General features: G+C 39.0%; 1 protein-coding gene across 1 annotated transcript in view; it reads left to right on the top strand.

Annotated features, from left to right (window-relative positions):
* Positions 1-25324, top strand: part of PDE8B (phosphodiesterase 8B) — a 977294-nt gene that overhangs the window by 767432 nt on the left and 184538 nt on the right. Inside the window, exon 11 of the mRNA XM_085632271.1 lies at positions 17179-17230. Within this exon, the coding sequence (XP_085488397.1) occupies positions 17179-17230 (52 nt within the window). The remainder of the gene's footprint in view (positions 1-17178; positions 17231-25324) is intronic.

Below are 25324 nucleotides of genomic sequence, written 5' to 3'. Positions count from 1 at the left end.
GGCCGCTATTCTGGTTAGTGGGAGGTGAAACTCTTATGATATTATGATGTAGGTTATAACTTGCACAGTTAATAAGTTCAGACATAAATGAAGCCCTCCAGTGGGCTTTGTTCTAAATGTGCTCCCTATGTTGTTAAGATAGTTTGCTCAATGTTGTGAAACTTAAAATGCTGTGAGTTACATGATGTCAAAAAAAGGGGGGATTTCTTAATACCAGAAAGCGCTGCCGCACATAATCACCCGTGACAAATTCTAAACCAATTAAAATAAACTAAATATGTGTAGTGCTAAACCTAAAAGTGCGGGAGACTAATGTTACTGTCCTTGTCTGATTAAACCTCTTCTTTCATATTTACAATTTATAAGCAGTTCACAGATGGTAATGGAGTTCTTCGTCCTGATTCAATCCATATGGGGTCAGAGTTCTGAAGTTCAGGACATGTTTAGATTCTTTTTGCCTGAGAGTTTTCTCTCGATCTCCTCCTCTTGGATGTATTCCCACGGCTTCCACTGCATAAAATTTCAGATCTTTCCATTTTCCTTTATGCTCCTTTTCCATGTGTTTTGCCATGGCATTACTTCTGTCAGTGTTAATTGTGGCCCGTACATGTTCCAAAATGTGTTTCTTTAATTCACACTTGGTGCTTCCAACATACTTCAAAGAGCAAGGGGATTCGATGATATATATGACGAATTGACTTTTACAGTTGATTAGTTGTTGGATCTTCCACATGCGTTTGTTGGCCATCACCACTTCCTTCGTGTTCTGAGCAATTGTGCAGACCTTACAGCACGTACATTTGAAGAAACCCTTGGGTTTTAGCCAAGTTTCTTTTTTGTTTTGATTTCTAAAGTGGCTGTGAACCAATGGATCCCTTAGATTTTTTGTCCGTCTGTATGTGATGTTGGGATGGTCACCCACAATGGATGAAGTTGTTGGATCCATACGTAGGATGTGCCAGTTTCTACGTAGTATTTTCATCAACTGTTGATTTTCCGTTGAGTGGGTGGTTATAAACCTTATTTGATTGTCTCCCTTTGTTTCAGTTTGTTTATCTTTTAACAGATCTGTTCTATTGATAGCCACTGTTCGTTGCAAAGATGCCTGGATGGATTTGGAGCTGTAATTTCTTTTTTTGAAGCGTGTTATTGCTTGGTTGCGATGTTTGAACCATTCTTCTTCTCTCGAGCATATCCTTTTGATCCTGAGAAATTCCCCGTAGGGGATGTTTTGTATCAAACTTTTTTGATGAAAGGATTCAGCATGCAACACTGCATTTGTCGCAGTATCTTTGCGATGTAAAGTTGTGTGCACTGTATTGTCCATAATGTAAATTTCAGTGTCCAGAAACACCACTTTTTCATCGCTGATGTTATACATAAATTTCAAATTGATTTCAGAATTATTCAATACCTCAAAGTATTCTGCAAATTCGTTATTGGTTCCTTCCCATATTAGCAATAGATCGTCTATATATCTAAACCAAGCTATGGTTTTATTTACATAGACATCATTTTCATTCCTCCAAGCCCAAGTCTTTTCCCATACATATATATACCAGGATTCTCTGCTCGTACTGTTTCCTGTGTTGAGAATGACAGACACGGACCCGAAATCACTGGTGCAATGTGTTTATTGCTAATAATCCGCCACAACGCGTTTCGGCCTGGACAGGCCTTGATCATATGACGCATATATATAGATATACTCTACACCATCTCACTACCTGCAACAAGAAGACATGGCACTGGAGACTCAAGTACAGTTTTAACCTTCTATATTTTATTTTCATTCAGGTACCCACTCAACATATGGATACAGACAGTCACACAGCCACTCATATAATATATGTTAGAAATATTTTCACTCATTAGTAATACACAAAGTATACTAATTTAACTTACGTAGCAACTTAATATATATGTTTAGCAATCATAAATCTTTAGAAAACATTCTCAGTCAGAGAATAATGTCCTCAGTGATGTCATCAGTTATGTCAGTTGAGATATCATCAGTGATGTTATCAGTGATGCCACTGCGGTACAAAAGGGGGTGGTGATGGACGGAGCATCAGAACCAATCAAACACTCACACCCAGTCAACCGATCTGGGTTTAATCCATCACCGTTCTTTAGCCCACTCTGCCACCCCAGTTCAGACATGGCCATATGCAAATCAGTCTGACCCTGTGCCTCATGGGAACAGTCCAGCCCGAACTGCCAAGCCATGCCTTACCTGGACCGGAAACAAGCTTCCTAGGACCGGTTTCTGGCATTTCAGCCGTCTTCAGCTAGGCTTGCTTGAATCCAGTGCCAAAGTGAGCAAGGGACTCAAGCCTGAGCATGCCCTGCCAACTTGTGGCGAACAAAGCGGTGCCACTGACCATGTCTTGAGTGATCTCATATTTGAGGTCATAAGCAGTGCATTATGGGGCATAAGATATAGTTAGCCCAGGTGACCATAACTGCTGAATTTCTATAGTTTTGTGTGTGTAAAATCTGAACCTAACGATAACGTCCCTGTAACCTTTGTTTTTTCAGTGAATTTTGAGCGTTTTTTAAATGTTATTACCTAACTATAACGTCCCTTTAACCTTTGGTTTTTGCAGTGAATATTGGTTTGCAGCTCCCGGGACCATGCCCTAATACATAAAATGGTGGCCACAACATTCCAGTCAGGTTGCAGCAAGCCAATCACAATATGTTTCATCTATGGGAATTAGGTCCTAACTATATGTATGTCGGCAGGTCTCCTGGAAACCACCCTGCTTTTACAAACTACTGTAATCCAAGGCAAAACAAAAGGACGGCATACAAGAATCCTTGGAGAAGCAGTTAAATTTCAAACTTCAACTGCGTTCATTGTTTTTTTCTGCAGTCAAATGCAAAGTGCAAGGTGCATGTAAACCCCAAAGCAGACCTACGCGTTTCAACCGTAGCCTTCTACTGGGTCAAGTTTTAGTGCATAGAGTGTAATTTTTAAAGGGACAGCAGCTCCCTTTCCCTTCACCAATTAAAACAACGTTATATTCGTCTTAAAGGGGAAAACACATATATTATCTTTTCTTTTCAGATTGAGATGTATCCTCACTACAAAAATGTGTCAATTAAATCACTGTAAAGTACACAAATATACCTCATAATTTGAAATATTTTGGCCACCACACAAACCTATTTTCACAACATATGGATTTAGACTTTCAAAATGGACAGACAAGTGGATAAGTCTACATTTCCAGATGATCTGATATTGTTTTACAGCGGTAGGGGTCACTTAAAATTCATCAATAACGGCATTAAAGGAGATAAAGTGCAATATGCATTACCGTTATTGAATATAGCACAAATGGATAGAGATGTCATATGCTACCACTATATTGCACATGTATAGATATATGTATATAAATGTATATAAAGTGCAAGGTGACTTCTTCTGTGTTTGTGTATTCACATAATAAGGCGTATATGTTCCAAAATTCATACCCATCTACTACTATGAATACAGTAAAACAATATGAACTATGCTATAAAAGTTCAGAGATAGGATATGCATGGAATGCAAAGCACGGAGATTATAAAAAGCTTTTAAACAATTCAACAAAGGTAAAAAAAGCTCTGATAGCTTTCTAAATTACATATATAAATCTAAATATAAAATGCAATGTGTTATACCTATAGAATACTAAGGTAGTGAATGCTACAGAGCATTCCTGTAGCAGCATATTACGATGTCAAAACTCCTCTATTATACTCAATCTTAAGAGTGCACAGTGCTATTCCTATTAAAACAAGGGGGCTAAGATGCTTTGTATCTCTTCTCTATACTCTTCTCCACTGAGTTAATATAACAGAATGCTAAGATATCAAACTGCAATATTGCACGTATTGTTTTAAAGTGCATAGTGCTATTCCTGTAAAGTACAAGAGGAACCAAAAAGTGCCACTTAATTCTCCTCTGTTTTTTCCTCAATTCTAAAGTGCAACATGATGATTCTGTAAGGGAGATAAGAAAGTGCCCCGTGCTTGTCTAGGTAGAATTTCATCTTTCAAGTGAAAAAACGATGTCGCCAATATAGAACCATATTTTCCTGATCTTATTATCTAAATTAAACATGCTTCTCTAATGAAGTGTCCCTATACCTCAGATGTATACAACTATCTTTATGCTGACACCTGTTCTCTATATTGTACCATCATCTAATGACAATGTACCACATGCTTTAGAAAACGGAAAATATGAGAAGGGAAGGGAGAAAAGGAAATGAAGGGGATTGGGAGGGATACAGAGAAGGAAAAGAAGGGTGGCAAGGGGAAAAAAGGTGCATTGTGGTAGAACAAAGGTGATGACACAGAAGTTCAAATCAATGCTAGAAGACACTATAGAAAAGTATAAAGTTCGGCATCTGCATTTAAGCCCCATGGGATCTCGGTTCCCAAATTGATGATCCACTTTGATTCAGCTCTTCTCAGGGCTGCTTTTCCATTTCCTCCCCTGATCTTAATCGGGAAATGTTCAATACCGGAATAGAGGATATTGTTCTCCAATTGGCCTTCATTATCGTTAAAGATGTGTTTTGCCATTATGTATGTGAAGGTTTGTAATGACCCTTACATTTTGTAAAATAAGCAGTTTGAGTTTATTCATAGTGCTACCCACGTATTGTGTTTTGCAACCACATTCCAGGAGATAGACTACATGGGTGGTCTCGCATGTTACCATTTCTTTGATGGGTTTTATCATGCCTTGTATAGTTGTTACGTTCCCCCTGTTGTGGCCAAAACGACATGCTTTGCATTTTGAGTTCTTGAAGAAACCATTACATACCAGCCAATTGCGCTTCTGTGGATTTGTGTTTATAAAATAACTTTGGGTAACCAGATTGGGTCTTTGTCTGGGTGTGTGAGTGTCTGAGTAGGTCTGTTAATGGGTATGTGAGTGTCTGTGTGGGTATGAGAATGGGTGTGTAAGTGTCTGTGTGGGTCTGTAAGTGGGTGTGTGAGTTGATGTGTGAGTGCAAGTGTGACTATCTGACTACCTGTATGGGTCTGTGAATGGATGTGTGGGTGTCTGTGTGGGTCTGTAAGTGGATATGTGGGTATACAGGTGGGTCTGTGAGTGCGTGTGGGGTCTGTGAGTTCCTGGGTGGGTCTGTGATTGGGTGCTTGAGTGCCTGTGTGGGTATGTGAATGGGTGTGTGAGTGCCTGTGTAGATCTGGAAGTGGGCCTGTCACTTCGTTTTTTTTAATTGCAGCAGTATTTGTGGATCCATCGCCGCTTCACACCCGGGCCGTGCTGAACACTGCAATGGATCCATACATCTCCACACGTGGAAACAAAAACATTTTAAGGCAATTTCTTGACCTTCATGGGGCCCACTGCGAACCCTCTAACACACCCATAGTGAATGAATGAATACATTTTATTTGTCAATTAATACAAATTGTTACAAAAGACATCAAGCAATGTGTCTCCACCATTCACTTTCTTCAATCTGGTTGATGCATAATTAACAGATCTGATATTCACAACTAAAACATAGAGAGATAGATCTATAAGCGCAGCACTTACAGGGTGTAAAACAGATAAAATCGGTGTAAAACATATGTTGACCGCGTAAGCTGGTTCTAGTCCATGACTGAGGCCTTGCCTAAGAGTTCTTTCACCTTGTGTGCAAATTTCTCTAATCTGGCCAGTTGCATTGGGATCTCCAATTCAAAAGAAGTTTCATGGCACACCCATAGTGGAAAGGTACCCCTATCCTGATCCCTTCAATCAATAAGCACTTAAATTTTGCAGCCCCCAGTGCCATGTCCTAATACATAAAATGGCGGCCACAACATTCCAGTCAGGTTGTGGCCAGCCCATCACAATATGCGCTCATCTATGGGAATTAGGTCCTAACTATTATATATTAACCCCGGGCAGAGACCTCTGCTCCGCCCGCGGAGTGTGTGGAGATTTGCCTACTCCGCGTTCCGCGGAGAACGCGGAGTAGGCAAATCTCCGCACACTCCGCAGTGGAGCAGAGTTGGCCAGCCACCGCCTCCACCCCCCCATTAAACAAGTAATTATGATACTTAAAACAAGTAAATTAAAACCACTTACCTATCCCTGGGCTGCCTCGCCGTCTCTGCAAATCCTTGGGAAAACTGTGAATGTGCGCGCGCCCGCGCATGCGCATTTCGTGTGTATTCATCAATCCATAAACACAAACCAAACAATATGAATCTTCTATCACTATGAATTGGATCTAGTAACGTATTATGAATAAACCATATTTGTTAGCATCAAATCAAAGACCATTATAAAAGCAAATTGTCACTTATCTTTCGATATCAAGAAATGCCGTAATTAGCTTTCTTAATAACTCCAGTGGATCTTTCACATATTCAGTACACCAAACAAAAAAGCACATGTATGAGGGATGGCATGCTTGAATTGTGCCCTCAAGCATTCACACAAATATACACAAGTCATGGTGAATCCCACAACATCAGCATACCTTTAGTGGATACATTTTTGTCAAACAAACAAAGTATAACATACCAAAAACCTATTAACTCAAATAAAATCCAAAGTTAACAATTACTATACCCAAAAATAATTATCGGCTTCAAACAAGCAATGATTAGTACCATTTTAAAAATATATTCACATGCAGCTATACTACCATTTTAATTAGAGCTGTTTCTCCCATTTTAACCAGAGTATATGGAGACACATCGAGTGCTCAACAAACACCCCATTTGCCCATGAAATTACAAACAAGTATTGCTAATATTGCCCTAGCTTATGTCAAGTAACAGTAGTAGTAAATCATGACAACCTACTAATAGAATCTCTCTACTACCAAACACACAGAGACTAACTAAGTGGCCAATATACATATTGGCAGTATAGATAATTGTTCACCCACCCGATTTAGATGCGGTTGGACCATAGGTTTAATCACTGCAAGACTACTCTTTCTCTGCTATGAGGAAACCTCTCCTTCGGCCCTGCGGAGTAAAGGCTGTTGGAGGCAGACCTGTCATTCCACTCAACTTATTTAGATGGACAGAATTAGGGATCACCATCAAGAAAGCCCTTGTAGTATGAGGCAGTGAAAACTGCTAAATGCCCCCTTAGACATGGGAGGGGACTCCCATACCAAGGGGAATATCGTATTTTTTATTTTCAGAAAGAAAATCCTGCTTTGGGATTTTCTTTTTGAAAATAAAAAGAGAAAACAGTTTAAAACAGGGCTGTGTTGTGTTGATGAAGTCCTGAAGCAAACTGCAAAAGGCATTGCTGTGATGGCGGTTCCTGCCGATGCTTTGTAAATGACCACCAACTTGGCTGTCATTTATAACTTCAGCTGGCGGCAGCTCCGCCAGGGTGACAGAATGATTTACTCTGTCTTCCTAGCGGATAAATGGGCCACCTGCTAAAAGCTAAATCAGTCCCTAAGTCCTCTAATGGACTATTTTGAAGATACTTGGGTTGGCAGACTGCACCATTCCAGTAACACACGCCAACACAAGTATCATGGTGGAACGTATATCACAGTACCATGGCACAACAAGCCGAAACAAACAACGCTGTAGGGTGGCTTCAGCCTAGCGTTCCTAGAGAGGCCTACCCTCTACCAAATCCTAGATTTTTTTTTAAAAAGGTCTAAACTACCAACACCTTAGACTAGAACAATCTATAATCTAACCCAAATCAAAACAAACCAAAGAAATGTATTACATACTATAATGGAAAGTACAAACATTTGCTAATAACAACACCTTCCTCACCTAGAATCCATACGAAGAACACTGCTCTAAAAAATAAAAATATATCATATAGAACAAATCTACAACTGTAAATAACAGACATACCAAACTAATCGATTCATAAATATTATTTTAATATTGTTTACTGATCAGTTAAAGTTGTCCATTTTATTGGGAACAAAATCCAGTCAGACTGAAAATGATTAATTAATAAAATAAATATCAATAAATACATTAATGTACAATAAGCCAAACAAATAAACAAAATAACAACACCTAAAAGCAATTAGCAAGACATAAATAAAATACATAACACATAATAAACCGTTATAATAAGAGAAAAAACTTTTAAAGAAATAAACATTTTCCACCCATTAAAAGCAAATCAAAATATAATGCATTGTTTAGTTGCTGATGTCCATGACCTTGAAGTAATGCATCAAATAATACATCGACATAAATAGATTAAACAGATCCTACAAAAAATGCAAAAATTCAAAGTATAAAAAATATATCCACTAGAAAATATTGCAATCCTACTAAACCATCCAAAACCCGAAAATAAAGTCCAAAAACAGCTCCCGAAAAACTGAATAATAATAGAAATTATGAATATTAGTTAACATATAACCAATATACAGTAAAAATGCATCTAAAAACTGGGGATAATCCTCTGATAGAAAACCTGTAAAAACACAAAATACCCACCCATTCAGCACAAATAACTCCTTAAACATGACAAGAATACATTAATTTTAAAATAACGTACACATAAAGCATTTTAAGAAATCATTTAATCAAATCATACATAATACATTAAAGCCTACCACAGTACACAGCCAAAACTAAAACCACAACCCAGCTTTTACCCATTAAACCACAATAAAACACAAACCCATACTAACTATATGAAAGTTAAACACATCCCCCAACTACAAACCCCCCAAAATGTTGCTTACTATTACTCTTACCTGATCCGTAGAGTAGCGACAGGGAACTGCAACCCTATGGAAACCAAAACATTCCAAAATGAGGTTGAAAGAACAAAACATAAAGAAAGACTACCTATCTATAGAAAACAATCTAAAATAAATAATAGTATTTAATATTAACTTTTCTAAGTTGAAAAAGATGAGGTAAAAATGTTTAAAAATACTTTAAACAATTGTGAAAATGTACCAAAGTAAAAAAATGAAACTATATTAAAAAGCACTGATCTAATGATATTTATCAATTTACTTTACATGGTGATATATAAAAAAATAACATGTTTCTGTAAAAATGTTATAAGATAAAGTTGTTGCGAAAAATATACCTTATTTAATAAAAATGTATTGGAAAAAGTGCTAAAATGCGACAGTATGTACACAAGTGAATCATATATGTAAAATGTTTTGTTGAAATATAAGCATAAAAAAATATAAAAAGAGATAATAATTCTATTTACAGCAAAGAATGTTAAAATAATTATAATACAAATGTTATAAAGAGTAAAATATTTTAAAATTATTTAAACTGTATTAGTGTCTGAAAAATAATTACTGGTAATTAACAAATAAAAGTGATGTTAAAAAACAATATGTTAGAAATAATTTTGATAATACAATAATACTACACCCTAACATACATGAAGAAAAGCTCTACATTAAAAGGAGGGTTAATTTACTAGTCCCAATCCAATCTAAACTACATTGGGAAAAGTATTGGCTATTGAAGGGGTGCGATTTACTAGTCCTACTCCAATCTAAGCTGCATTCTGGAAATTGCTGAACTTTGATAGGCATAGTTTTAATATTCCGACTCCACCATAAGCTACATTGCCCAAATGGGGGTAGATTTAGTATTCCTACTCCAATCAAAGCTATATTGGAGAAAGTTTTGGATAATGAAAGCGTGATATTATGCAGTCTCACTACTATTTTAGCTAAATTGGGGAAAGTGTTGGACATTGAAAAGGTCAGATTTACTATTTCCACTCCAATCAAAGCTACAATGGGGAAAGTGTTGGACTTTAACAAGAGTATAGTTACTATTTGCACTCAAATAAAAAAGTAGCAAAATAAAATATAAATAACTTAAAAAATGTAATGTATTATATCATTTGATTTATTCTGTATTATTTTACATTGTAAAATTATTTCAAATTATCTTAAAATGTATGTAACTTTAAGCATTAAACTGTTTAAAATTACTTGGAAACTAGCTTTACTAAAAACATTTTGAGAAGATGTCAATAGTAAAACTGTACAATAGTTCCCTATTAAAATGTACATTTATTTAAATGTAAATTAATGTTTCTACAAAATCAACATTAAAAATAAAAAATAATATAATTTAATGAGCAATAACTAAAAATTTAATATCAAATATTTCTTAAATATTTCCTGAATTTTCAAATATATAAATTGAATTAAAGCTCTTTATAAAAATGAAATATTCAAACTAATTACGTTGAAAGCACATTTTAAACAAATATACCAACAGAATAGCATCATATTGTCAGATATATTTTGTAAATAATTTAAAAATAAATTAAAACACTCTCTACCAATTTCCTCTACAGTCCCTTCATCCCACCACAAATAACTTACATTATCATACTAAAAATACATCATAAACAAATCAACATAATATAAAATCATTTAAAATGAAAACAATTTTTTAAATTTCAACTTGAAAAACAACACATTTAAACACAAATTAATAAAACATATAACATTTACAAGTATACAATAATATAAAATAAGATACTACATACATCTATAAACAACGTTTTTAATAATGATATTAAGTCCCTCACCAAAAAACAATATCCTTACCGATGATATTCCAGACATATGTTGCCTTTATGATATAAAGGCAGTGACATTATGGTAAAACCGACATTTCCAACTCGATATTTTGATAAAACTGTTGCAGAACAAAAATATGTGATGGTTCATCTAGCCACTTGCTCTGAAAGATGAGTACAGGCAGACATTTGCCTCCACAGTTACCATGTTTCGACCATACAGATCAGTTTTCCTCTGAATAGTATACATCAGAAAATCTTGAAAAACTTTCATTACATTTCCAGCTTTACATCATTCTGTCTATCCATGTTTACTCTCATTTTACAGTCAGGGGATGAGTCAGTCCATGGACCCAAATGCCTCCAACAGCACAATGCGCCAACATGAAGAGTGGCCTGCTTTCTCCTTATCTCAGCACAAAACAGCTGAAGCCCTTTAAGTACACAAGCATACTGTTCACACCAAGTGAGACGACCTACCACCTACTGTGAGTCACGAAAAAAGGGACAAGAACACTCAGGCATGCCACTAGAATTGAGCTTATGAGGCTTTTCCAAATACGAACACAAACCTACCACAGGAGGCCTAACAATGCACAGTCTAGCAGCCTTTAAAACCCATACAACCCCATTTAACATTGATGCCATACCGGGCTGCTGTTTGCCAAGAGATTAAGGAACATACAGCAACTTAATATTGCCCAAAAGCACAAAGATGAGACCACAAAATCATCATTAAACATGTACTGAGCACGCCATCTGTTATAATCTGAACAGACAGACCCACAACTGCACCAATTTAAGTCAAATGAACAACATAATGCGTGACAGCATAGTAAATTGAATGAAAGAAACAATTCTCCCAAAATTCTTCTGCAGATACCAGAAAGGGTCTGACACAGTCATCCATGCGTATGTAGTCTGGCAAATATTGCATGACAATCTAGTGGTCATTAAAAGCATGTAATTAATGAGCCATCTTACCTGAAAATAAGTATATGAGGAAATGGGATATGATTGCCATTCTTCTGAGAGCATTGTTGTTCTATTGAACTCAATATCTTTATTGAGATAATTCGAAAACACATATTCTTCCTCGTCCTGGGGATTTGTCCAGTTTTTCTAAAAGTAACTCTTTCGCTTGGTTACTTGGATTCTCAAAATGTGAACAAGAGAAATGTCTGGGTCATTGTTCAGCTGCTGGCTTAGGAGGTGGACACTAAGGCATGGTTAATTTTAAGACATTTCCTAGAAGAAGGGGCAAAAATGTAGATAACGGTTTGTGAATGAATGCAGTGAGGTTCTCAGTGCCCTCAGGGCACTATATAATGCATGTATTACTCTTACTTAAATCATTTTCCTTCTCTTAATATAGTCAATTTTTGACTAGCAAGTTTATGTTATAACGGTCTTGAATAATAATAAATAGATTAGTCTTCAATGCTGACGTCACCTAGTTCCAGCTCCGACAAGCGCTTATCAAGAGCTGGTTGAGAAGTTGCATATTTTGTGACTGCCCATTCACCTGTATCAGCATCAGCTATCATTGGGTACATAGGCTGAAGAACCTTATCATCGCTGTCCTCAGGTGCGTCTGCTAGCATAGAGGGACATATTTATTGGGATTTGGCGCAGGGCAAGGCTGTGCAGCAAGTCACCTTGCTGCATTGCCCTACTTCAAAGGGCCCAATTATGAGTTTGGTGGTGCAGGAGTGGACTGCCATGCCGGCAGCCCGACTCCACACCACCAAACCCGTGGTTGGGGGCCTCGTGTCTGGTGGGCTGTTTTTGAAAATAGGCACCACAATGGGAACAGCAAAACAGTTCCTGCACAGAATGTACTGTAAAGTCCATGTCATGCAGAAACTGTGGTACATGCACACAGGGAGGCACATGTTGTGTCCTCCTGCCTGCACCCCAGGGCACAGAGGCACAAGGGGGCCCTGTAGGGCCCACTTTGTTTACTCTCTGCCACAGGTTCCATGGAGGAGGAACCGCCATGAAAACCATGGTGCAGAGGAAACTCTTACATACTTGGCGGGACCGCGGCATTCCAGCCAAGCATATTGTTGCCTCCACACGGCGCACCACCAGGGAATGCTGGTTCCCTGGGGGCATCGGTGCTGCTATGGCGGTCCAGTCGCTCTACTCGTAATGCAGCGGTTGTAGGCCGTTGCCGTGTTGGCTGGACCACCACCATCGTGCCTCCGCAAGTTTGGTGGTCCTCAGACTGCCAGACATGTATTCAGGGCTAATGTGAAGGGGCAAGAATGCGCTGTAACTATGGCATATGGTGCATTCCTGTCCTTTCCCCCTGCGCTGGCACCATTTGGCAGCCTAGCACCAGCGCTGGCACCCTTGCACCATGGTGCAGGTGTGCCTGCATTTTGTGCAGAATTGGTTTTGTGCAGGAAGGAGTGCCTTCTTGCACAAACACAATCCTGGAAGGCTTTTACTTCCTTCTATGTGTGCTGTAGAATACAGCACACATAGAAAGAGGAAAAAACGAGAAGAAATAAAGTTATTTTTCCTTGTTGGGCCTCCCCTGGGGAGGTGTAAGGTTTAGGCGCATCCCCAGGTTTACATGGTCTTGTAAATCTGGGGATGTGTCAAAATCCATGGGTGTTGCATGTGAACACCCATCTCAACGCCCATAGAACGCCTCACTAGCGCAGAGTAAGGCAACGCAGCGTTTTGCGCTGCCTTATTTCATATCTATGAGTCCATTCAAAGCCACTAAAATTGGCTTTGCTTGGCCTCATAAATATGATTTGGTGGTTTGTGCCGCCGTTGCATTACAAAAAGTGATGCAACAACAGTGCAAGGGGCTTGTATATATGCCCAAGAGTCTGTCATAATTTTTTCTTCTGTTTGTTGATTGAGCTTTTGTGGAGTGGTCTACTTGTCTGTCATCTTTCTATCTTGGTGGTTCTAGCACTCAAGCGGACTGGGGAATACAGCATACAGTCCTAGATAGTGAAATTGTGCAGGATAAAATGGTTGACCAAGACTACTCCTAAACTACACGTGTGTGGGTTAGGTTACAGCAACGAAGAATGCATGGAGCATGTTATATATGTATAGATTACTAACTAACTTGTATTCGCATGATTAGATGTGGACTACTGGTAGCCAGAAAAAATCAGAAATGGGAAAGTGTTCAGCAGCTGGGAAATAGTAGTTTCAAAAGTCCCAAAAAGCACAGTTGGTCACATTCTAGTCAATGTGCTCAAGTCAAGTTCCACCCTCAGGTATACTAGATTAGTGAAATTATATGTACATGGATATAAGAAATTTAATCCTTGGTCAAAACAAACTATGAAAAACTCTGCCATTTCATTTGCTAACAAACTGTTAAGATGAAGCAAATAGCTCTCTAAAACTAATGCTGTAAGATGTAACAATGGCTCTATATGTACATGCATGATTTTAGACAATTCCCTTTGGGCATGATACCTAGGTAATAAAAGGAATCTGTGGACCATTTATTGAGCTGGTGAAATGTATGAATCCAATAACATACTGTAGAGATTCATACTGTAGGTCAACAGCTTGCCAGAGTCAGAGATGAGATGTAGCCATTTGGATATAGAATGTAACCCTGTCCAAAATCGGTTCTTCGAATTATATGAATATAAATTTCAAGTTTGTATGGTCAAATACATTTTCTGTTTCTCAAAAGAGAGCAGCAATCCATTTGCTTATTACAGTTGCCTGGTTTGACTATTTGATATGTGCCTAGAATTGTGTATGCCCACTCCCCATATCTTTGTCATCTTATTATCTTATGTCATAGATATTACAGTGCATCATCTAACATTCTACTAAATATGTACCTACCTGTTTACATCTGTCTCTGAACTCACTATGATCTGTTGCTTTTCCTTCGGGTCTCTGTAATCCCATTTCCCCGCTATTCTCTGGTTCCCAGAAACAGGTAAACATGGAGGGAAAAAGGCAGAAAAATGGGACGGTAGAATAAATTAGACAGAGAAGTTGGAAATAAAGAGACCTACTTAACACTATACTGAACAGAAGTGTAGATAAGATGCCAATCCAAAATCTATATTTGATAGCAATTGCTGGGAGCTGAAAATGGCTCAAATTGACCTTACTCTGCTTCTTCCTTTTCAGCCTCACCAGGTTCTCTAAATCTCACACTGAAAGCCTGTTATGAAAAAATAAGCTGTGGATGACTCCTGGGCCACATTAAATGAGTTTTCATGATGATAGTTTTATTGTTTATGCCGACTGTTTTTTGTGCATATCGCAAGCAAATCTTGGTTGTCAGGTATTAGCTCTTTCCTCGTCACATAGTAAAGCCACTCCTCCCAGGTGAAGGCTTCAGAGCAGTGGTTAATTTGCAGCCCTAGCTCACCTGGATGGTACCAGTTCCTTCTACAATGCCTCCTTGACTCCTCAACAATCCCCTAACACACAACCATCACATTCATCCAACAACTGCATATTTCAGACCTGCTGCACCAAAGAAAAAGCAATAGCCAGTTAACTACCTAAATGAACTCTACAGCAGTGAAGGCATTGTGGTTCCACGTGAGTTAAATTTGGTAATAAACAAGGAACTTCAGCAGTTTTATTCTTATAAAAAGATCAAGGAAATTATAAATTTACAAAGGCAGAAATACCTGATAATCTCCCAGCAGTGATACTTAAATGAAATACAAACTAGTCGCCAAAATTCTATTTCCTGACATTTAAAAGAATCTTAGATTCTGGACTCAGCCCGGGTGGTGTACTCCGCTCCGGCAGTGGAGTTTTCAGAGTATTACCAACTGAGCGCTCCGCTGGGAACGTGAAGTTGAGGCAAAGCTCTGATTCCATGGCGGAGCGGAGTACGCCCCTCAGCCCATGTGCCATGGCCCAAAAAAGGGCAAAAAAATATACTTACCTTCACTTCTGTTGTCTGCGGGCTGCCCTCCTCCTCGCCGCGGTGTCTCCTCCTTGCTGTCGTCCTCCTCCTCGCTTTGCCGGTCACAACGCCCTATGTTTTACGTCTTGCGTGAACTGCGCATGGCCGAGTCGGTGTTGGGCAGAAGTGAATTCGCCCGACATCGTAATAAGCCCCTAACTATATATGTTTGTAGCTCCGAATTTCAGATTTCTAAAGGAGAGTTGCATGCATTGATGAAAAAGTGTGCCAGGGAGTGTGACATTGGGAACCTAAATGGTAAGATGTCTATTCAGTTCATTAAAGAGTCTTGGGATAGGGATGATGGTTTCACTTCTGTGGACACTTTGCCAAACCCCGGGCTAAGGGATGCGCTTTTGAAGTTTAGAGCTCGCTTAAACCCCTGCCTTGAATTTAAGGCTGCTAGATTGGCAATCATAGATGGTACAGGTAAGTGTACTTGTGGGTTAAATACAAAGTGCGATTTTCTCCATGTTTTATTGGACTGTCACCGTACATAAAAAGTTCCTGAAACCAGTTTTTGCTAAATATGGGATTTTGAATTGTAAATCAGCTGTTGATTTAATAATTGGAATGACATTTTTTAACGCGACCTGCGTACTCCGAAGGTTTTTAACTGCAATTAAAGGGATTTCAAAATTAGATTTTACTAGTTAATATTTTTAAACTTGAAGGGCCAGTATATTTGTATAGGGTTTATGATAAAAAGAATGTGTATTATTTTTATTTTAAGAGAGTAAAATGTGAACTGTTTGTACATGATCTTTTTTTTAAGTATAGTTATTATTATTTATTGCTTTTAAAGACCAATGGCCTGAATAAACAAAGTTTTAACTGACAATGTTGGTGTGACCCCAAATGCCAGCACTGTGACTAGAGGAAAAACTCCTCACGGTATTTTTTTTTTGCAACAAAGATACATGCACGCCTTCATAGCCCTTAAAAAATTGAAAATGGTAGTGCAATTGGCTTTGCCAATTTTGTTTCCATTAGGATGCAGATGCATGTGTCTCTGTCTGCATCAACATGCATGTGTGGGAATTCTGAAATGGGTTTCCTATTAAAGGTAGCCAATTTCCAGAAGGCCACCATGCCTCAGCCTGCATGCACACACGTTTCACGACACGCATCATCACGTGTCAGCACTATGTGATGATATCTGTCGATCATTTTTAATTCATGGTTTTAACATGGGGGCCGGCCATGTTAGAATGGTAAATTAAAGTGAAAACAGTAGCAAAAAGTATGCTTGGACGTCATAAAGAAATGAAAAATGAATAAAACGTTTGAAAATATCGGGAGCAGTACATCATGCTGGGACAGAAGCTTGTGGAGGAGGGCCAAAAATGGCATGGGCACACCGGTAGCACTTGTCAGCTGCTGAGAAATAATTAAACATGGGTAATTATGGGATGGTAACAGAAAGGTTTCGTGCTACTGTAATTTGATTGTTTTCAATCGTGGGTGAGACTATTACCTTATGTAATTATATTGTATCGCAGTGAGGACATATGCGTGAATAAGTGGCTGTGGGTGTAGAGCTTTATGAATTTAATTATTTCTAGGCACTGAGTTGTGTGACCTTAACTCTGCAGTAAGATAGATATCTGATATGGAAGACGACAACATATATCTTGATTATGTGTCACCTCTATCAGTCACTTACACTTGTTTTTTGCATTTTTTTGTACTTTAGCTCTACAAGATTCATCGAGATGACAAGTACCCAGTGGAAAATTCACAATCAGGTACAATAGTTGTATTCTTTAACATTAACGCAAAACTGCAAACAAGCACAATGTTTGCAGAATAAATTGATACATAGGTAATGATTCACTGCTGACATATAGCAAATCTTTTGTGTTTTTGGGGCATGTCTATTTTTATTTGGTGCGTGCACGTGAGTGAGTGTGTGTGTGTGTGTGTGTCGTGTGTGTGTGTGTGTAGGTAGGCCTTAATGTCATGTTTTAGGACCTCTTGACAAGACCGGGCAGTTCCTGTTCCTCATCAGTGTCCTACATTTACGCGGGTGAGTGCACCCATGGAGACAGGCACCTCTGGACCAGCCAGTAGGCCAATGTAATGTGCCAGCACCATTCTGTTTTTATCTAACAGCATCTTGAATTCTGGTACTTGTATGATGTCTTTTGACATTGTAAAAATGAGCTCAGTGTGAGTTGCGGCTTATTTTAAAAATACTCCAGAATTATATAATATGGCCTGGGCGGTGATCTTCGCTCCATTCGCGGAGTTTGCAGAGTTTTCTGCACTTTGCACTCCGCAGAGCTCGCAGAGTGCAGAAAACTCAGATTCCCTATGTGCAGAGGGGCTTTTTACCTGCTCGCGATCGCAAACGGTAAGTTCGCTATTGCGAAAGGTAAGTTCGCGATCGCGAGCTGCCGCTTGGGTAGAATTTCTACTGGAGCGGCAAGAATAACAGCACAAACTGCAGTTTGCACTGCACTCCGCCACTCGTGGAACTTCGCGTATTTTTAGTAACTTTGCGGTGTTCCGCGTAGCAAAACTACGGCCAGGCCAGAATATGGTGCTGTCTTTCGCCATGACACGCTCCGTTGTCTCTTCAAAAAGTTCCGACTCCTCTTGGCTTAGAGTGCGAGTATGTTTCCTTTCTTAAACACATCTGTGTATGTTAAGCTTGGGTAGGGCTGACATGACCATGCTTTGTGTCCATCAGGAGGAGAGATCTTCAGCTCACTGTTCTGGGAATTCATCACATCATTGTACTATTCAGCAACAGCCAGACTATTCTCTTCTGCACTGCTGTCAGACATTTTAGGATGAATTGGCTTGATTACTGGCCATCTCAACATTCCTGTCCATCACTGGTTCTAATTTGAGGTGTATGGCATTGTGTATCTTCATTGTACAATGCTACATCTCTATCGGAAGCCCCTAATCCATGTCCTCTTTCTTCAGTTCTCAGATTCTCCACCCTTCAGTCACCTGATTCTATTAGATTGGGATCTAGCAGGATCTTTGAAATGGTGATTGAACTGGTTGACTATATCGCTAGGGTCAGTCAGGATTCTCTGTAATCAGTGAGTCGTACAAAGGATACATGTTGAAAGGTCTTTCCTTTCCTAGATGTAAAATCCAAAAGTGAAGAACTATGTCAAAAGCCAAACAGACATGAAATTCTGACTCATTCTCGTGGAGTTTCCATGTGGGTCACTCCCCGCTCACTGAGGACAAGAACGTCTTCCGTCAGGAAAATATGGAGGCAGTCAGGTTGAGTAGGGTGTTCCTGCTCTCTCAAGAGTTTACTTTGAGGGTGGGCCCATTTCTGCAGCTGACCTGAATGTTTCCAATCCTGTTGTTGGATCGCTTTATAACTATATGGACACTCGCCTTTCAATTTACTGCGTGAGATCCATGAATATTTGGCAGTTGAGAAAAATGTATTTTGCTCCGGTGATCTTAGCAGCTTCTGTCATCATATGCAATATTCCTATTCAATTCTTGAAAGATCTAGAGTGAAGAAAACGAGGATGATCATGGTGTTTCCCTTGTAGAGCAGAAGATGTTAAATGGCTCCTCTCCATCATTTGACAAGAACACAAATCTGATTCTTCCTCCTTTTCCACTTACCTTTGATTGGTCTCTGGTTCCTTCTCATATTTTGTAATGCTTGTTCCTTTCATTCTCAAGACCAAGCACTGTGCGATCCAAAATAATATTTGTTTCTGGGAAGCAACTTTGACCCAGATGTACCAAGTCTTGTTGCATTTGTAAATGACCCGACTCACAGAATCAGGCTACTTGTGACTGCAAAAAGGCAATTTGGTGTGTAAAAAACCTAAATGGATATTCAGTAACGGTTTGTGACTACATACTGACTGCGTGTTTGGGAGGGGCATCTTTAGGGCATCCATTCCAAATACCAAATCGCAGTAGCATGAATTAATGCTTTGCCAACTACTTAAAGATTGTGGTAAAGTATTCACAAAGGGAAGGGGTTCCAAGGCACCCCTTTCCCATTGTGATTGTTGAAAAAAATTACTTTTTAAGACGGAAGTGGTTCCATGGACTACTGCCTACTTTAAAAATGTAAATTGCAAGTTTTTTTATGCATCATGTTTTGTTTTAAGTAAAACATATTGCATTAACAAAAACTTTATTTGAAATCAATCACAGACATGGTGGTCTAATGACCCTCTATGAATTGGATTTTTGCAAACTGACCTATTAGTACATAGGTGGGTGACAAAACCAGAATTGATTCGGTAAATGTCTGTGAATGATTTGCAACTACTTTTACTGAATCCATTCTTAGTACATCCGGCCCTACATCCTTGTACCAGTTCAGACGTTTCTCAACATAGAATTAAAGTAATTTGAATTTAATTTCTTTTGATTTGGATATGGTCTTCAGTCACTTTCCTGCAAATTCCATGTGAATAACAAATTTTCAGAGCAATAGGCTACTTTTAGTGATGGCATTTTTCTTCCTCTCTAATGTCTACTATTATGTCTTCCTATTCTAGCATTGAGAGAGTGGAATCATATATATGCCTAGCCTTTTGAAGGCCCTGTTGATATCGTTCTTCCTACTTGTGATGTGGCCCTTCTTTTGTAGGCCTTACAGTCCCATTCATATGAGGCTTTAGTGGAGGACCCCTGGAACATTTTCAGTTTAAAGGAGCTAATTTTGGTGGCCACTTAGTCTGCTCATTAGCTGAAAGATCTTGGGCATCTGTTGTGTATTGCGCATGATTAGTATTTCCTTCAATGTAGCTTGGTCCCTCAACTTAGTTCCTCAGTCAATCACTTCAGCAGCACCTGGAGTTGTGCTGCTGATTCTAAATCTGTATTATGCATTTGCAAGGCAATCTGTTTACAGACATACAGAGATACAACTTCATTTTATCTTTGTCACTCTGGATATGTTTACATGGGTTCCAGTCAGAAGGATAAATCACCTTCCACTACAAACTTAAGTAGATGGTTCAGCAGACTGTTGTCTGTGTGTAAAAGAGTGAAAACATTCCTTTGCCAGGGGTGATGTGGGAGTGATTGAGCAACAAATTACATGGTATGAGCAGTACATTTACTTGACATGTAGGATGCCCATAATGGGTGTCAGTGTGGAGCCTGGGAAGTCGTGGAGTCTGGCATTATTACCATTAAGATGCCAGAGTACCAGGGCTTGAACAGCGGTTCTGAAGGCACTTTTTGGAAGAAACCATTTGACTTTCTGTAGACGAGAGAACTGGTACCAGGCTGTCTTTGTTTTTTTGGCAACATATTCCTTGGGGGAGAGATTGGTGTAAAGAGAGAATCCAAGTGGCTTTGCATTTGGAGAAAGAGTGGGTTTGAAGCCATCAAGGTTCATATAATTGAACTAGGTTTGTATTATATCTTGCTTGTTGATCTTGGCAAATAACTGGAATTCTGGCTTGGTTGGATTGAGCTTAAGATGAGCGCTGAACATCCAGGCCTGAATGTTGTGCAAGCAATGTTTGAGGCCTTGGATATCTGAAGCAGAGGAGACTGCCAAAATAGAGTTGCCTATCTTCAGCACATTGGTGAATCTTGAGACTGTTATCTGTGAGTAGAGCATCAAGAGGATCCATGCAAAGACTGAAGATGACAGGAGACAGATTGGAACCCTGGGGGACTCCACAGGTGAAGGGGTCATTTGTAAACTGGAGGTGCTTATGGGAACTGGTGTTGATTAGAAAGGTAGGAGGAAAACCAGTGAAGATTTGAGAAGTAGTGTCCCTGTATTAGCTCTCTCTTTCAAAAAATTAGGACAAAAAAATGCCAACGGTGTTCCTATATTTCTTTGTTTGTACTTTACATATAGCACCAACACCAAAAAAATCCTGTATGAAGGTACTGCAACTTGTACCTACCATGGAAGCGTTGCTGTCTATATTCCCTTCAAATGCGAGTGTTTTGTCTTGTAAGCTTCAACTTCTGAATGGAAGGGGCAAAGAGCAGTGGTTATGGATGTATGGGGTTGAACAAGTGTGCTGCCACTCCTACAACCAATAGAGTACATACAAAAGTGGGCCGGCATTGAAGCAGACCTCTATGTGTAATTTTGGCTAAGTGGTAATTCCATCAGCAGGCACTTGTTTCATGCAGTGATACTCAAAGTACAGCCCGGGGGGCCGCTTGTGGCCTCGTAGCCTTTATATTCAGCCACCTGGCGAACAGAAGCATTGGGTTACTGTTTACTTGACTGTGTACTAACATTCAGAAAGATTTTAAACAAGCAAGAAAGCATGTATTTACATGTTAACTGAAGTAACTGAAAAGAAGCAAAAGCCACTTATCTTTAGGAACACGTTCAAATTTAAACACATCTTTCAATAAACATGTACAATATGATATTTATTAAAAGTGATAGTTTTCAAACATGAGCTTAGAAACATTGATCCATTTTCCGGCGTCACAAAAAAGCATTAGTGAACCAAGAGGCAAGCCATTGTCATGTGTGCTCTATGGGTGGCCTACGTTGTTCATATACATGGCACATTATAGTTTATTAAATCAAACACAGGAGAAGGTTTTGTACATGCACATCCTCAACTCCTGCACTTCTGGGTATTCTCATATGTTATAATGAAAAGAAAAGGAGACAAAATGAAAATACACAATTACCTAGGATCACACAATTTGGTCAAGTGGGGAAGCAAAGCCCAAGCCCAGTGTTTCTGCTTTCATATTGTGCAATTCAGCCTCCAAGTGGATATCTCTTTGCCTCTCTCATTTTACATCAAATGGTAATGCGTTGTCTTTAATTCTTGGCACATGAGGTTACAGTATGGGTGGCAGAACTAAGCCACATAAAGGCTTGGTGGTTTTTAGACTTGAGGATCCAAGAGACTTTCAAGCTATGCCAGGGCCAGCCAGCTGGGTTGAGCATTCAGTGGCCCACCCATATCCATTACATAATGGTAATGAAGGGGTCAAAGGCATAGAAAGGATATGATTTAACTGTCATGCATGGGTGAAGCAGAAGTACGAAAACCCAGGGCAGGACTCCTTTGTTCAACATTTATAACTTTCTCACTACACCATATTTTAGCGAGTGGACTATGAGACTGAGAGTCCTCTCCCCCGTGAGTAAAGTCAAATGATTGTTGGGTTATAGCCATGTTTTGTTATCACACACTTCCTACCAGTGACTAGTTTATATTTTACCTATCTTTGTTAAAAAAAGGAGCAGAGAAAGTTGTTCTTGAAAAAAGTGATTACCTAAGAATGCACAATGGTCACAAGGGTAGGTCAAGATAAATAAAAAAACATGCCTTATGGTTTTTTGGTTTCCATCGCACTCATTACACAACCACTCAGGTGTGAGTAGTTCTGATGGTTATACTCGGCAACTACTCTCAGCACAGAAATGCCACTGTGCTCTGAAACCTGCCCAGACTTTAAATACAAAGCATATTTTGGCAAAGTGGTAATACTAGGATTAAACGTCGTCTCCTACTGCCAGGGAGAAACCTTTCCCACTGTCCCATGTCCAGCGATGGATGCTGGGTATTTGTGCCTGCCCATCTCAGTGAATTCCACACGTTTTACTGGGGGATGGAGGGGAAAGTCTTTGTCAGGGAATTTATAATAACATTCGCTACCTTAACTAAAGCACTCCTTATATATGCAGATAAGAGATTAGACGCATAAAGAGATAGCGAGGTATATGCCTCTACTTCATTCCAATTCATTAATCAAGTTACTTCCTTTGAACACTTGACTCAGCAAAGGTAGCGATATCAAACAAGAGGTTTATACCAGGGTGCGGTAGAGGGGTAGCGACTCAAGTACAGCATAACACTACTGGCATCAAAGAAGCCCTCGGTCATGCATGCCACAGTTGGAGTATGGAGGACCATACTTTTTAGGCCCAGGGAAAATGTTTGCGAGAGCCCATAATTTGATGTATTAACTCTCCTCGGAAGGAATGCTGTGTAGAAAGAAGGCTTTATGTCTTTGCTCTTCTTTTTCTTCTCCTAGGATCAGAAACACAGGAACCCATTAAATGGGAAAGGTAGGAGTTGCACATGGTCCCTTTAAATGTTGTGTACCCTTATTATGAAGGGCCCAGCAATGTTCCTGAGATCTCCATTTGCTAGAAACTAGACACAGGGTCATTATCTGTGCTGAGAAGTTTACATTAAATCTAGCTCTAAAACTGTGAATCGCCTGCAGCAAACACCTGCTCACGAGTTTATGTCTGAACTTACTTGAATTGCCCTCGTCACCTTTGGCAGGCACTTTCCAGTTCAGGGGTCCCAGCTATAGGAGACACTATAAGCTTTAGAATACTTTTACAGTGGCTATTCACATCAAACGCATGTGTGCATCGGGTATTTGTAGAGCGGAAACTTTTTTTTTATTTTTATTATTTTTTTATTGAAGTTCTTGTATCAAGATTACAATTAACAATAACATAAATTGGCTACCACAAAATAAGGATTCAAAATAAAGAAAATTATTTACGGAATGCAAAAGTCCACCATTATTCAAAATAGGAACACCAAATTCTGTTAAACTTCCGGAATCCCACCAATTCGCTGTGCGTATCGATTTTCACTCTTTCTAACATTCCTAATTTTCTGAAACCAGGCATTAAACAAAGGAGCTTGAATTGACTTCCAGTTCTGGAGCACCAGAGATCTTGCCGCTGCCATTGCGATAAATAAGATTTTGGCCATCTGTTCTGTCAGACCGAGATCAGAATCATATCCGTACAATACTAATTTAATATTATAAGTAATCTGGATCCCACAATACTTTTGCAAATATTCGAAAATCTCATTCCAAAAAGGAATAATTTTAACACAGTCAGCTATAATGTGAGACCAGTTAGTGGGAGTATATTGCTGACATCTAAAACAGGTGGCACTAGTATTAACATACATTTTAGCAATGGCGGCATGAGTGGGATACAGGAGTCACTTACTGAAGAATAACATTCTTCTCCAATTAGATCCTCGAAGAACACTAAAATTCAGCTTATTTATGGTTTTCCAAGTGTTGATAGTAAATACATGATTCTCCTGTTCTTGCCATTTTTTAATAGCTTTCTGGCTCAGATCTACCTCAATATGTTTAGCTAAACAACGCTTCCATGCCCCTGGATTCCTCATCCGAGAAGTCATAAACAAATCATCCCATAACTGATTAGAAGAACCAATAATTCTTAGCTCCACTTGTTCCAGCATTTTAAAAATCGAAACATAGGAGCCTAGTAACATAAAATTCCCTGAAATTATAAGCTGCATCTCGCCCGGTGACAGCCATGCCCCCTCCCTTAAAAAATCTGAAAGAGAATAGAACCCAACACGTGCCCATTGTAGTGCAATATCAACTCCAATTTTCATACCCATAAACATGAGAGCATTTCTTAAGGGAGTTCTAATATTAAACTGCGGGAGAGAGAATCTTTTAAGAAAAACGTCACGACGCTTGAAAAACCAAAGCATCGTCTTGTATCGACTAAGTTTCGGTGACTTAGGAATATGTAACGGAAATGGAATCTGGGCCTCGTGACAAATTCCATCCAAAAAAAAATTAATAAATACATTTGGGCTCTGCATTCCAGATTTAAACCGCTCTAAATATTGGGCGAAATATGCGCTATAATAGTCTCTAACATTAGGTACGGCTAAACCTCCTAATTCGGTTTCAACATAAAGAGTCCCCATTGCTATCCTGGGACTTTTTTTTGCCCATATAAACGCAGAAAATAATGATTCCACTTTTGAAAAAAAAACACTGGGCAAAAAGCAAGGAATGGCAGAGAATAAAAAATTAAAAAGTGGAAGTATAGACATTTTTATAAGTGCCACCCGCCCAAAGATGGA

The sequence above is a fragment of the Triturus cristatus genome, chromosome 2_1 (assembly GCF_964204655.1).
Source record: "Triturus cristatus chromosome 2_1, aTriCri1.1, whole genome shotgun sequence".
NCBI lineage: Eukaryota > Metazoa > Chordata > Amphibia > Caudata > Salamandridae > Triturus > Triturus cristatus.
This window is presented reverse-complemented; position numbering and strand designations above follow the sequence as displayed.